This window comes from Trichogramma pretiosum, unplaced genomic scaffold (genome assembly GCF_000599845.2).
Source record: "Trichogramma pretiosum strain Unisexual culture from Peru unplaced genomic scaffold, Tpre_2.0 scaffold21, whole genome shotgun sequence".
In the NCBI taxonomy this organism is placed as follows: domain Eukaryota; kingdom Metazoa; phylum Arthropoda; class Insecta; order Hymenoptera; family Trichogrammatidae; genus Trichogramma; species Trichogramma pretiosum.
The window spans coordinates 1,052,974-1,066,670 of record NW_019640940.1 but is presented as its reverse complement, the minus strand read 5'-3'; the positions used below and the strand labels follow the sequence as shown (position 1 = coordinate 1,066,670).

Genomic DNA, 13,697 nt, shown 5'->3' with positions numbered 1-13,697 from the left:
AACGCATTGCAGCGAGCGAGTGAAATACTCGTTCGTCGGTTCGGCGGCGATTTCATTAAACGGTACTTTCATCGGGTCTTGATATTTCGCGTACATTATTTTATACACTTAGCAATAAGAACGGGCTCCGCGCGAGCAAGAGGAGAAAAAAATAATAAAGCTTTTTTTTCTCACGACACATATTTTTTTTGAGGAGGGCCTGTTTTGGGGCTCATGCGTGTTTGTGTGTGTGTGTCTGTGTGTACTTATATAGTGCATGTCCGATATAAATTGACGTTGTTGTTGTCGCTGTTTTTTNAGTCACATTCGTTTATTTTTTGTTTTTTTTTTTTTTTTTGTTTTGGGTGTTTTTTTCGGAGAAAGTCGGTTGGGTATTGCGCGCCTCGATGGATGATGATTGGGTTCCGAGACACACAGCGCACACCGCCGCCGACGCCGCCGCCGGTGCGCGTATGATATAATTTAAGCTCGAATGTAAAGAAAATTGCGTAATGACTTTTCGTTCATTCGATGTAACGTCGCGTGCGTTACATACTTGCACGCGCGTAAAGTCGAATTTTTGCAGGATAAGACCAAATTTCAAGTATTAATTTCAACTATGGAAGCGTTCCGCATTGAGCCATTCTATCACACGTTCGGCATGAATTTGTTTTACTGTCTGTACACCGATCACAAAAAACTGTAAAAATTTATATATGATATTTGGATTGAAACAAACGAAGCAATATGTTTATTTTACCACAAAAATTTTATTGAATTTCTTAAAAATTGATTGTTTTACACGTAGTGAGAGAAAATTAAAATGTGTTAAAAACAATTATTATAATATGATGGATTTCTTCTTATCATTTATTTGGTCACAATGCGTGAATGGTACCTATTGATGTGTTTTTTAAGATAACCCTTGCTTGTGAATTTCTGTCCACAAATATCACATGCATGTTTAACACCCATATGTTTTGCAGTAATGTGACATTTTACGTTGTCCTTTGTTTTAAATATCTTTCCGCACATATCACACACATATTGGTTACCTTTATGAACTGTACTGATGTGTTTGTAGAGACTGCTATATTGGTTAAATATTTTTCCGCATTCATTACATGCATGTTTAATACCCACATGCTTTGCATTAACATGGACTTTTAAGTTGCTCTTACGATTGAATTTCCTTCCGCATATATCACATACATATTGGTTATCTTTATGCACCGTACTGATATAGGCGTAGAGATTGCTTTTTTGGCTAAATAGTTTTCCACATTTATTACACGGATATGTAATACCGTAATGAACCGACTCGATGTGGACTTTGAGACTACTTTTATGTATGTACGTTTGACTGCATATATCACATGCATAAATGGTTCCCTTATGAACCGAATCAATATGGCGTTTGATATAATACTTACTTGGAAAGTTTTTTTTACATATGTCACATTCGTAAGTGATTTCATTGTGCACCGTAGCAATATGAATTTTGAGATGACCTTTTTGTGAAAATGATTTTCCACACGTATCACATACGTGAGTTTTTTTATTATGCACCGTATTAATGTGGTAATTGAGATTTGCCTTTATTGAGAATTTTTTCATGCAACTAGTACATGAATATGTGATACCAATGTGCACGGAGTCAATGTGGACTTTCAAACTATGTTTATGTCTGAATGTCTTATCGCATGTGTCACATGCATAAGTGGTACTATTATGCATTCCTTTGATTAATTTTTTGAGGTCATTTTTAGTTGAAGATTTTTTCTTGCACATATTGCGTGTACGTGTGATACCACTATGCTCTTCGTCGATGTGGATTTTACGATTTTTCTTAGATGTGGATTTCTTTCCACAGATTTCACGTTTGTGTTTGACACCATTATACACATTATCGGCGCGAGTTTCGAGGTGTTCCGTCTGCATAATTTTGTTTCCACTTAGATTAAGTGCATGATCGAGTTCGATGTTCAAATTCATTTCTTTTTTTACTTCGTCCACAATTTCTGTTTTAATATTTTCTTGACTTTGATAATTATTGCTATACTTCAAATTCTGCCAGTGTTCTGGGGATGCATCCTCAACTTTCTTAATTGTCAAGTTTATGTTGGGCTTAAAGTCCTCACATTCAAATTTTATTTCAATTTCGCTATTACGCTCAATATTATCATCATATCCTTGAGGCGTATAAGTCTAGAAATAAAATTTAAGATTCATGAAAATTTATGTTAAAAATAGTGAAAATAATATACGATTATAATCAATCAACACTTACTGAATTTTCTTGCCGAAAACATGAGAATTGATATTTTTGAGCTTCGGGTGCTCTGTCACTTATTTCATTTTTATTTTTAATAAGAGTCACATCAGAGGGTTCCTCTTTGACTCTGCAATAATTCCAATGAGATAAGTTATTATACTGTAACATTTTCATTATTTCATTTTTAGAAAATAAAAATTACCTTGGAGCGCAATTGAATAAGTCATTAGAGGCCATCTTTCTCACTTAGAATTTCGTCAACAATAATAATTTCTGTATAAACGATACTATAGTACAAAAAATTTAAAAGTTCAAAAATTAACTTATCGGAAAAACGACGTGCTCTGAAAAGTTCCCAGTTATATGGATAAAAAATTAATTCAGCTCATAAGCCGATCGAAGCGTTTGACAACCACTTTTCATTCGGTGCTTTCTCTCGATGCTTTATTAGTGGTAAATAAAAAAGGAATATCAGCTCGATAGAGCGCACACCCTCACTTTCATACGAGCAGAATTTTCACACGACTCCGAATCGGGAATTGCGATTTAATAAAAATGACCAAGTAGGCATGAAAACGAGTACATCGACGTATAATGTAACGCGAAAACGAACAAAAAAAAAATTATAGATTGTGATTAATCGATAAGTGAAAACTTGATTGGCTTTTTCTCTCTCTATAATGGACCGGCTTTTATGGTATTTTGGACAATGGTTGGTAGAAGAATGAACGATTATTATAAATTGAGCGGTTCATCGGGGGGTTTTGATGGATTAAGTATCTCATTGACGCGAAACGATGCTAATTACGAGTCTTTTAACGCCTTTTGGTTAATGCGAGAAATGGATAGGAGCCCGTTGTTGTTCGCGAAGGATAAACTTTTGAACGTTGAATTAATGTCGATGCCGATTCAAAAGCCAATTCTTCGAGGCTCTCGTGGCTTATCGTCGTCAAAATCATGTTATGCGGTACACAGAGCGAGTACACACAATAACCGAGAGGATGAAAAAATTCGTAAGCTTTCTCCCGTGCTGTAAACGGCGCCGATGATGCACGCATACGTACATTCATACGTATACGCATTACATACGTACTGTGCAGAGTTCGAGTTTGATTTCCATCTTTCTCCGCGGTGTATACGCGTTGCGCAGTCCGATCCGCCTCCGCGTTATTTTTTTTTTCGCGCGAGCGAGCGAGCGGCCCTTTGTTGTTTTCGGAATTGACATCTCGGCATCTCCCGCGCGCGCTGCAGTGCTTACATACATATGAAATCATATACATATGCACAGAGCTCGTCACTCGACGATGCTCGGCGCGCGCTGGTATCGAATTATATGTATTTGTTCGTTGCACCGCCGGGCCCGATTGTCTCTATTCAATAAAACGCACGCAGCCGAGATGTATCGCAGTGTCTCAATGGTATAATAGCCGCAAATTTTTCACTGCTAGAGTTGTTTTTGTTGAATTAACAATGAACGTTATGAAAACGGTGTTTTGGCAGCTGGAAATGATATCAAAACGAGATATTTCATCTGGATTGGATGCGAGAATCGTGTGTACAATATTGCATCGGAGGTTACAAAATCCAATTTATAAAAATCACGTTTATAATTGTTTAATGCTGCGATTCTCGCACACTGCAGCAACAGCAGCAGCAACAACTCGAACAAATTATCGCTATACGCTGGCGATTCGAGCGCGCGCCTTCGAGAGCGAGCGAAACTTTCACGCGCCGCTCGTCTTCCACAATCAAAAAGTAATTTGCTCGATCGAGAAAAACGTGCGTCGTCGTCGTCGTCGTCGTCGAAAATCAGCGTTTAATATGTCACATTAATTTATAGTCGAGGGGGCATGTTTATGTACTCACAGTCGCGTAGCCGAGCCGATGGATTAATTTGTAGCTACATCTCGAGGCTTGTCTTCATCGTCTTACAGCAGCGTCTTTACGCGGTTGAATATCTCTCGCGCCGGCCGGGAACCGGTAATTATTATTATGATGCCGCGCGCGGCTATCATTAATGTTGCATTAATCTTCGCTACGGTGGCACTTTCGACTTGTACATAATTATATCGGTTCTATTTGGATAGTTTACACTGGAGAAAATGCCGGTCGCACAGTTGCGTATCGATTTTCATCGATGGCTTTTTATTAACCTTTCTAATGATTCCGTAAATAAGTCCTTAAGATAACGCACTTTTTTTGTAATCACGAATAAATAATGAACCGCACTGTGTATGAAACAACACGAATCACCACTACCTCGAACGCCGATAACCAAAAACTGCAAAAACTCGAACTTATTCCAACGTCCATTTACAACCGAACGTCGATTCGAATCGAGACGAAAAAACTGCGCCTTCGAAACGATTTCGTGCAACGAACTCCTGCGTGACCGGTCACCGAACGTTCTTACCTACACGCACCGGCGGGATCGAACGAACTTTTGCACGCTGTGTACTTTGAATGTAGTGGTGCGCGCTACACGCACACCGACGAACCACAACCAATGAGAGCGCGTGAAACGCCACCGGCCGAGGTGAATTCGAAATTTCGTATCGTTTTCGCTGCCGTGCATTGGCGCGCTCGAACTATACACACACACAGGAGGATATACATATATAGATATGGATTGCGCCGCACACACAGAGCGGCGACGACCCACCGGCGAGCGACCGTTACAACAACATCGCGGAGAGTTTGAGCGGTTGCTGGTGCCGCTGCAGCTGCCTGCAATAGTGTATAGAAACATAGTATACAGTGTAGTAACGTATATCTGTTGTGGCGCGCCTATGTCGCGCGGCGCATTTTCTGATCTACTCTGAAACTCCGGTGAATTTCCAGTGATAATTCGGGATACGAGATAATCAAGCGAGGGCGAACGAACGGAAGGACGAATCCTTTGCAATTCGGAGGCTCGATCTAACGCAAATAACCATGGCTTGTCTTCGAAAATACGAGGTTAGTAGCAGTGGCGGCGACCGGTGTATACAAACTCTTGCGGGGAGCAGCTTTTTTTTTTAGCGCCTTTTTACACACGCCGATGACGTTTGTGTACATATACGATTGTTTTACGTGAATGTGTGGAGGGCTGTTAAAGAGGGATCGCTGCACGATGGTGAGAGGATTTAAATATTGATTGATCTCCGGATTTCTCATCTCGATGCATGGCATTCTCGCGCGAGTGCGAGTGTTGATTTTTTTTTTAACGTACATAAACGAAGGAGAAAATCTATGCTGAATGCGACAGTTGCGTGGCGCGGGGATGGCGGGGAAACTGGTTTTTTTTTTGCTCTGTACCCGACGTGATTTTTTAATGTACGCATGAATTGTATGCAATGTTATATGCGCTTGGTTTGGATTTAATATTTCGAGACTTTTTTGTTCTAACTTTTTTATCATCGCATCCGGATCCGATGTCCGTTGGTTCTTGATAGTTGTACATTTAAAAATGGCATCATTTTTTTCATTGAATAGTATTTCTTTGGTCAATGAAAAATCTGTGCAATCGTCAATATTTACATTGTCATAATGTTTATGTATTTTTTTTTTGTAAATGTTTCATGATTCCTTGCATTCCAAAGACAAATAAATTATTAGATAAGATAGAAATGGAGATTCATATGGAAAATAAAAAGAAAGAGCTGGAGGAGGTGAGGGAGCAGTCAAAAAAATTGCTCAAGATTCAAGACAAGGCTGAGTCAAACTACAGAATAAGAAACAATTTAGAAAATCAGTTGGAAGATGCCAACAAACGTCTTGAAACCACAAGTAGAGAGAGGGATAAGTTCGAAAGGGAGCTTGTATCAACAAAGACTGAATTAGCAGGGGTTAAACGTACTTTAGGTATGTTATTACATTTTTTATTAATTATATTAGCTAATAATTTAGCTGAAAAGTATTATAATTTTTTATTACACTTCAGATTTAGAACGTCAAGAAAGAAAGGAACTTGAATCAAAAGCATTGAACCTTATAAAAAGTGCTAAGAGAAAGTGGGAAAATGCAGAAAAAGATAAAATTGAACAACTCAATAAACATATTGAATCCCAGACTGTACGTATTACAGAACTATGTACAAGTAATAATGAAATGAGCTCCAAGTTGCAGAGGATGGAAACAGAATTGAACACTGCCAATGCTGAGCTAGATAAACTAAGAATTTTCCAGGTTCATTTAAAAAAAATATATTTGTCTATTAAAACAATTAATCGTGAAAAAAATGTTGTAATTGAATGATTTTTCAGGTACAATACAAGGAATCTCTCAACAAAATGCGTGAACTGAATCGTCAGAGTCAAGTTGGCGTAGAAAACAAATTAGAACAAATATCTAATAGAGCTCATAATCAGTTAGCAGAACTTAGGACTAAGCTTGAATTAGAAACTGCAAAAAATGTAGAATTAGAATCTAAACTGAGAAAAGAAGAGGAGTCTAATACATGTAAACTTTCAAGACTGAACGTTGCTTTTGAATTTAATCAGAATGAACTTAAAGATTGTCAAGAACAGCTGCGCAGTCTTAAAGCAACCATTCCAGCTCGAGATGCAGAAATTGAAAATCTTAAACATCAACTACAAGAAAAAACTCAACAACTTGAAAGTGCAAGTAGTATGGAACAATTGGTTGTAACGCTACAAGAGCAAATAGAAAGAATAACTATGGAAAATAATCAATTAAAACAACAATTAGAAGTAAGGCAGTTCCATTTTTATTTGTAACATTTGCATTTAACAATACTAAATTAATATCTTTATTTATTATAGGCAACAAAAACAGATTTGAGTGAAACTATCATGAATATGGAAGTAAATGAAACTCTCTCAGCTAATCTTGAAAGAGCTACGCAAGATAAAAATATTTTAGAACAACAGCTAAGAAAGTCGCTTCAAAAAGAAGGTCTATCTTTTTCTTCTATTCTAATTACAGCTGTTACAACAGCTGCTATCGTTTATAAAATATGTAAAACTGTTCATTACAAAAATTAATTTTAACCAACAGAGGCGCAAGGTAAGAAAGTCAATAATCTTGAAGAACTTCTCAGGCGTTTTGAACAGAGCGTCGCTAAATTAGAAGCTGAAAATGCTAGTCTCAAGTCTGGTCAACTTCCAAGCCGTTCTTCTCTGAACAGAAGATCAGGTTCGAATATAGAAGATACTGTTAAAATTACAAGTCTGGAAAAACAAATTGAAAGTTTACAAGAACAACTCAAAACTGCTCGAGAGGAAACCGCGGCCGACCGAGATGCAGCTAGACAAGCTCAGAGAGCTCTTTGGAAAAAAGAAAAGGAGGTTAATGATGCAAACTTGGATAAAAGAATTGCTACCCGTGAAGCTAAAACAGCTGAAGAAAAATTGAAGAATCTGCAAGCAGAAAAACAAAAACAATATGAAAGATTGAGTACCAAAATAAAAGATGAGGAAGAAAAGGCTAAGAAAGCCATGAAAGAACTAGAAGCAATCAAAACTCAACTTGCCGACGTTACAAGAGAGGCATCCAGAAATAAATTACAAGCAGATTCAGCACAAAGGGTAAATATACTAGTTACTACTAAGATACTACTTACTTTTTAAATGTTATTATTCATAAGTTTTATTGAAATTTTAAAATTGCCTTTATGATTTTTCAGGCTCTTACACAGGCTAACAAACAAGTCGAAGAGCTGCAGTCTTCGAGCGCATCACTTAGGCGAGAACTCGATTCGGCTCGTAAACAGCTGCGATCGAGTCAAGATCGATATGATGCTTTACAGAGCGAAAAAGAGCGTCTTTCCGTTCGCGTCGCTAAATTTAACGAAGAAAATAACGACCTTGACGCAAAGGTTGAAAAGTTACAGCAAGAAGCTAATGGCTATCAGGTAAATATACGTTCTTTATCTAAAATTTATCGCATGATAGAGTTGAAACATTTATTTTTATTTCTTTAGCTGAATATTGAATTACTGAAAGAGACATGCTCTGTACTCGAAGAGCAACTCAACGATTACGAGAAATTAACGAGTAATCATGAAACAAGAGAGAACACCCTCATCCAAGAAAAAATGAAGCTTCAAAAAGATATTGAAACGATTGAAATGAAATTACGAGAAGCGAGAGACGAGATGAACAAAGAAAAAGCAATGCGAATGCGCGCAGAGAAGCAAGTTGAACGCTTAGAGTCCGAAACGAGTGACATCGAAGAGGAACGTAATGGACTCGTTCAGCAGCGTGATCAATATCGAAAGATGACTCAACACTTGACCAAACAGGTAATTTTCTTATCCTTGTATATGTTTATTCTTACTTTCCTATTTTTAAAATTTACTCTATTACTATTTATATTTTTCTTTCCTATCTTGATTTCTTCTTTGTAGAGTTGAGAATGAGCAAAGTATTAATTTTTCCCCTACACAGGTTGCTGAGCTTCAAGAAAAGTGTGGAGCGTTAGAATTAGATCTTTCTGAAGTGAGAAGAAGCCTTGAACTAGCTAAAGCAGATGCTAGGATGGTGAAAGAAGAAAGTACACAGTATCTTACAAAAGTACACGAGCTAAAAGAAGCAAACGAATCACTAGCTATGGATTTGCAACAAAGTGTGGATCTCGGACAAGATTTACGAAACCGCGTTATGGAATTAGGTAATTATTTTTTATATTATAACTAAATTTGGTTTTAAAATTGAAATGTATTGAAATTAAGGAGATCGGTACCTCGGCTCAAAAATCAAAATTTCGATCCAGTTTTCTGAAACTTGTAGTGAATATTTCTCTAAATGGCTCTATGGCGACCTTCATCTTGATATTTTTAAGGTCGCCATAGAGCCATTTAGAGAAATATTCACTACAAGTTTCAGAAAACTGGATCAAAATTTTGAGTTTTGGACTGGGGTACGGATCTCCTTAAGTAAATATTCTTTAAGTGTTTATCAATTCAATATTTTCTTCAAATTTTAACAGAGGATGTACTCGACGACATGCGTCATTTCTACGAAGAGCGTGAAATGAAATCTGGAAGTACTCAACAGCAACAAACCAAACTTATTGACTATCTGCAGTTGAAACTTGAAGAAGCTGCGAAAAAGAAGAAGGGTGTATGCGACAAAATATTTGGCAAACAAAAGGAAAATGTTCCACCTCTTAATCCATCTGCTTTACCAATTGGCTATCGTGAACTTGAAAATCAACTAGGTACATTAATTATTTCTTATTTTTTAAATCCCCTATAGATAGAAAAAGTTTTAATTCATAATTTATTATCTCATTTGCGTAGAAAGCGAAAGAGCCAAAGTAAAAACGCTGACAGAACAATTATTATCAATAAAAGCTACAAGAGCAACAACCCCTATTCATTCAAATCCAGTTTCACCTGTAAAACCACAACATACATCACAAACAACTAACAATGCAGAACAAAATAATTCTGTCACTCGTCAACATTCAATGCAACGAATTCGTCACAACATTCCGCATCGTTTTAATATGAGCCTACCAATGAGAACTGGAAAATGTACTGCTTGCTCGGAATCGATACAATTTGGAAAGCGAGCAGCCATATGCAGCGAATGTCAAATAATGTGTCACTTAAAATGTAGTGTAGCTGTTCCTGCCAATTGTGGTTTACCGGGAGGATTCAGCAAACAGCTAGCAAAGAATCTCAGAGGTAGCAACGAAAGCATATCCAGTTTTGGCGGTAGCGTTCAAACATTAGCTATTGACGAGCCTGATAACATCCCTGAAAGAGTAAATTGATTTATTGAATATTATGATGAATAATTATTTTATATCAAGTATAATTAACCACTCAAACTTATTTCAGGATACCGATTGTCAGAAGAAACCTAGTGATAGTTCAGTCTTAATGGAAAGTTGGGTTAAAATTCCAAGTCGCAATAAGGGTGGTTGGGAGCGTAAATACCTGCGACTTGAAGGTTCTTGTCTGTGTACATATGAACACGAACCTACGAACTCTTCAATGTCACCGATTTCAAAATTAGATCTGTCGGAGAAAGACGGTTTTATCGTTAGCGAACATGTACAAGTGGCTGATGTTCTTGGTACTGCCAAGTCCGATATGCCTTTTATTTTAAGACTTGAATCAAAATCAGCGACAACGTGTTGGCCTAATTCTCGATTGGACATAATGGCATTAAGTCAACTAGATAAGAAAAATTGGCTAAAAGCTCTAAGGACATGGTCTAGTAGAGCTGGAAAAACTGAGAAGTTCCAAACAATCGTTCGGCTTGAAAAGCGACAGGTAAATAACAAAATGTTATATCTAATTCATGGAAACGTTTGTTGAAAAAAATTTGATACATTCAAATAAGTGAATTTATTAAAATAATAAGCTAATATTATTCTATAAAACAACATTGACCTCACTCGTCAAAATATAAACCATTTACATCACAGTTGGGAGTTAATTTTTACGGGTGAAAAGGTCACGGTTACTCAGTCTTCGTAATGATTTGAGCCGGAACTTCGTGAATGCAGAATACTAAATTTATTTTACTGACAAATGTTTACATCGTTTGCAGTTAAATATTTTTAGTGCAGTTTAGACATACGATTTTTCTAAAAAAATGTTACAATTCTCTCTTAAAAATGTATACCTCCAACATATTCAATAACGAGCAAAATTTTTAATTATTAGTTGGATCTTAATACTGCGGTTGAATTGGAAGAAGATAACGTATTACTTTTCGGAGCAGAAGAAGGTCTTTTCTCGTACAAAATTGGCAAGTCGAAATGTCTAACAGCAATTCGTGGCGTTAAAAAAGTCTATCAGTTAACTTTACATCCTCAAATTGGCCAAGCATTAATGATTGCCGGTGAGGACCGGCAGCTAGTTACATGCGATTTACGTCAACTTCGTAGCAATGCATTAGCTGCAGAATGTTCAAGACCAGCTATCACAACTAAAACTGTACTTACCGGGTCAGAAAGTTGCCACCTTTATCAAATTCAGGGTGACATGCTTTGTGCCGCTACTGCCAGTCACGTGATGTATGTTTCTTTGTACTTTCTACTCCATTATTTCTTTGTGTGAATATGTTATAAAAAGCAAAATTTTTCCTACTACAGTTTACTTAAGTGGAATAACACTGAAGAATCCGGAGAATTCATCACAGTCAGAGAACTTGAGACGCAGGACCCTTGCAGTTGCGCCCTGTTCGTAAATAATTTACTCATTGTCGGATGTCATAAATTCTTCCAAATTGACATCAAAGATTACAGTATTGACGGTATGATATAAAATATATTATAATGTATTATCAAAAGATTATCAATTCAAATTCCTCAAAAGTCTATCGATATACAAAGAAAAAATGCAACATGCAAATTTTCAACTTGGCATTGAACGAAATTTAATTCAATTCATTTAATTATTCAAAATAAGCTTATATCGTTGTATTATACCGATTACAGAATTTCCCGAGGAAGACGACAGCTCAGTGAAAGCTGCGATATGTGGTGTTGCCAAACTTGGCATCTTCCCCGTACACGTCCTCAATGTGTCGGGTAATTCTAAGAACGTTGAACTCTTGCTCTGCTATAACGAATTCGGCGTTTTTGTTAATGAACACGGTCAACGAACCCGTGGCGTAGATCCAACTTGGAGTCATTTACCTTTTGCATTTGGTAAGTACATCAATGATGAAACAATTGAATAATCATCATAGTAATCTTAATATTCTGATTTCAGCCTATCGGAAACCATACATCTTCATTGTACATTTTACATCTGTTGAGATAATCAAAATTGACGGAAAGGCATTTAAATCTCCGTCGTCGCCAACTGAGAGAAGTATAATGGAACTTAACAATCCTAGATTTTTAGGATTAGCTGGACCTCGCGGTATTTATATATCGACAGTTAATTCAATTTTGGAAGTTTTGAAAATCGAAGGAGTTTCAAATGCACAGACTAACAGTGGTAGCATGACTAGTCTTGATTCACTGTAAGAAAAATAAATTTAGTTATTTTATCGTTGCAAAATTTGAAAGCTTGAATAAATATTATTTTTTTCATATTTTTAGGTCTCAAAATGATGACAGTTCTTCGTCCGAATTTAGTTTTACATCAAGTCTCATGGAAGTTCTTGATGGACAAGGCAAAAAGTCAGTTCATTTTGCCAATTCATTTAACAAATAACTATTATACTCATATAGTTAATTAAATAGTCTTAGTTTATGTTTAATTTATATGACTTTTTTGTACAAATTGTTGCATCTGTTAATATATCATCCATTTAAATTATAAATTAATAATTGATGTAATTAAATAAGATGAACTTGGTAGGAAATATATGGATTTTATATAAAAATATTTGATTAATTTTACCTGTATATTACAATAATTTATGTATATTCTTCTGATAGGAGCAGTAACGCGATGCGAAATTAACAATCAAAAGAAATTTTAATAATATCGGGTTTTTCCAACTTGACACTCTCGCTACATTTTTTACAATACGTTTAAAATTCTCATATGTAAGTTTTATTTCCATTTTCAAATGCACTTGTTTGAATTATAATCGTTCTTACGTAAAATCCTTTAACTACTTTTTTTTCAGCAAACGAGCTCGGCCCAACTTATTAGCTTCGGAATAGAAATAAAATTGCCCTCAACAACGCATTAGGCTTCGCCAAACAAATCGAGCGATTTTAGGCAAGATTTTATTCAATGAGCCGTGCATTGTCGAAATTTTCGACAGCGCGAGCTCCGCTGGCGCATACATGCGCTGCATACAAAATTCAAATCAAGCCACATCCGGCAACCCTTGACACTATGGACAATACAACTGCACGCGACGTTCGTTCGTTCAAGAGCATGCGAAAAACGCCAATACTATTGCTGCCCGAATCGCGACTGCTGTATAGTCTATATAGGCGATGTTTTTTTCTGCGCCAATGAGAGAGAACGTAATTTTGAAACTTTGTATCGCTGTCGTTAGTGTCATGAATTAGAAAAGCAACAGAGCAGCGTCGAAGTATTTGAATAATTCTGATAGATGCTCTTTCCTCGTGCGTCAAAGTGAAATTGTTTGCAAGCGTTAATGCAAATTGCACAGCTCGTAAATTCTAAAATGATTTCGTAAATCATGCAGCAAAAAAAGAGATATGACATCTTTGAAATTGCCATAAGGTTGCAAGAATATTCTGATAAACTTGGTAATGGGAATCGATCGCTTAACAAAAGCTTCGATGCTCAAATTAGATGCGCGAGCTTTGTTGCCTTTTTGAGTGGCGAGATATCACGCGTTTACCAAACACCTCAATAATGCATAACTGCTACTCTGCATTTCTCGGAAAAGTTTGTATTCGGAGTCGCAACAAATGTCTCGAACAAAAATGTTAATATTTTACAAATAACACGTCGTCTTTAGCATAAACGAAGCTAGGCATCGATGCCTAAAATTTATAACAAATTTATTCCAAAATAACGCCGAACGCGGGCAACAAAAAAAAA

The 13,697-nt window shown here is 36.5% G+C and overlaps 1 protein-coding gene across 2 annotated transcripts; it reads left to right on the top strand.

Annotated features, from left to right (window-relative positions):
• The first annotated feature begins 4,972 nt into the window (after positions 1 to 4,972).
• Positions 4,973 to 12,458, top strand: LOC106659765 (citron Rho-interacting kinase-like). Of its 2 annotated transcripts, none has more exons than XM_023457901.1 (17): positions 4,973 to 5,212; positions 5,836 to 6,097; positions 6,177 to 6,421; positions 6,547 to 6,945; positions 7,018 to 7,150; positions 7,253 to 7,782; positions 7,881 to 8,108; positions 8,178 to 8,498; positions 8,644 to 8,866; positions 9,185 to 9,415; positions 9,498 to 9,967; positions 10,044 to 10,481; positions 10,878 to 11,230; positions 11,309 to 11,469; positions 11,654 to 11,866; positions 11,931 to 12,186; positions 12,266 to 12,458. In XM_023457901.1, exons 1-17 carry the CDS (start codon positions 5,189 to 5,191, stop codon positions 12,378 to 12,380), a joined length of 4,602 nt encoding a protein of 1,533 aa, XP_023313669.1. In that variant the 5' UTR covers positions 4,973 to 5,188; the 3' UTR covers positions 12,381 to 12,458. The 2 variants fall into 2 exon arrangements, with proteins under 2 accessions (XP_023313669.1, XP_014237931.1); XM_014382445.2 differs by having other exon boundaries at positions 6,499 to 6,945.
• The last annotated feature ends 1,239 nt before the right edge of the window (positions 12,459 to 13,697 follow it).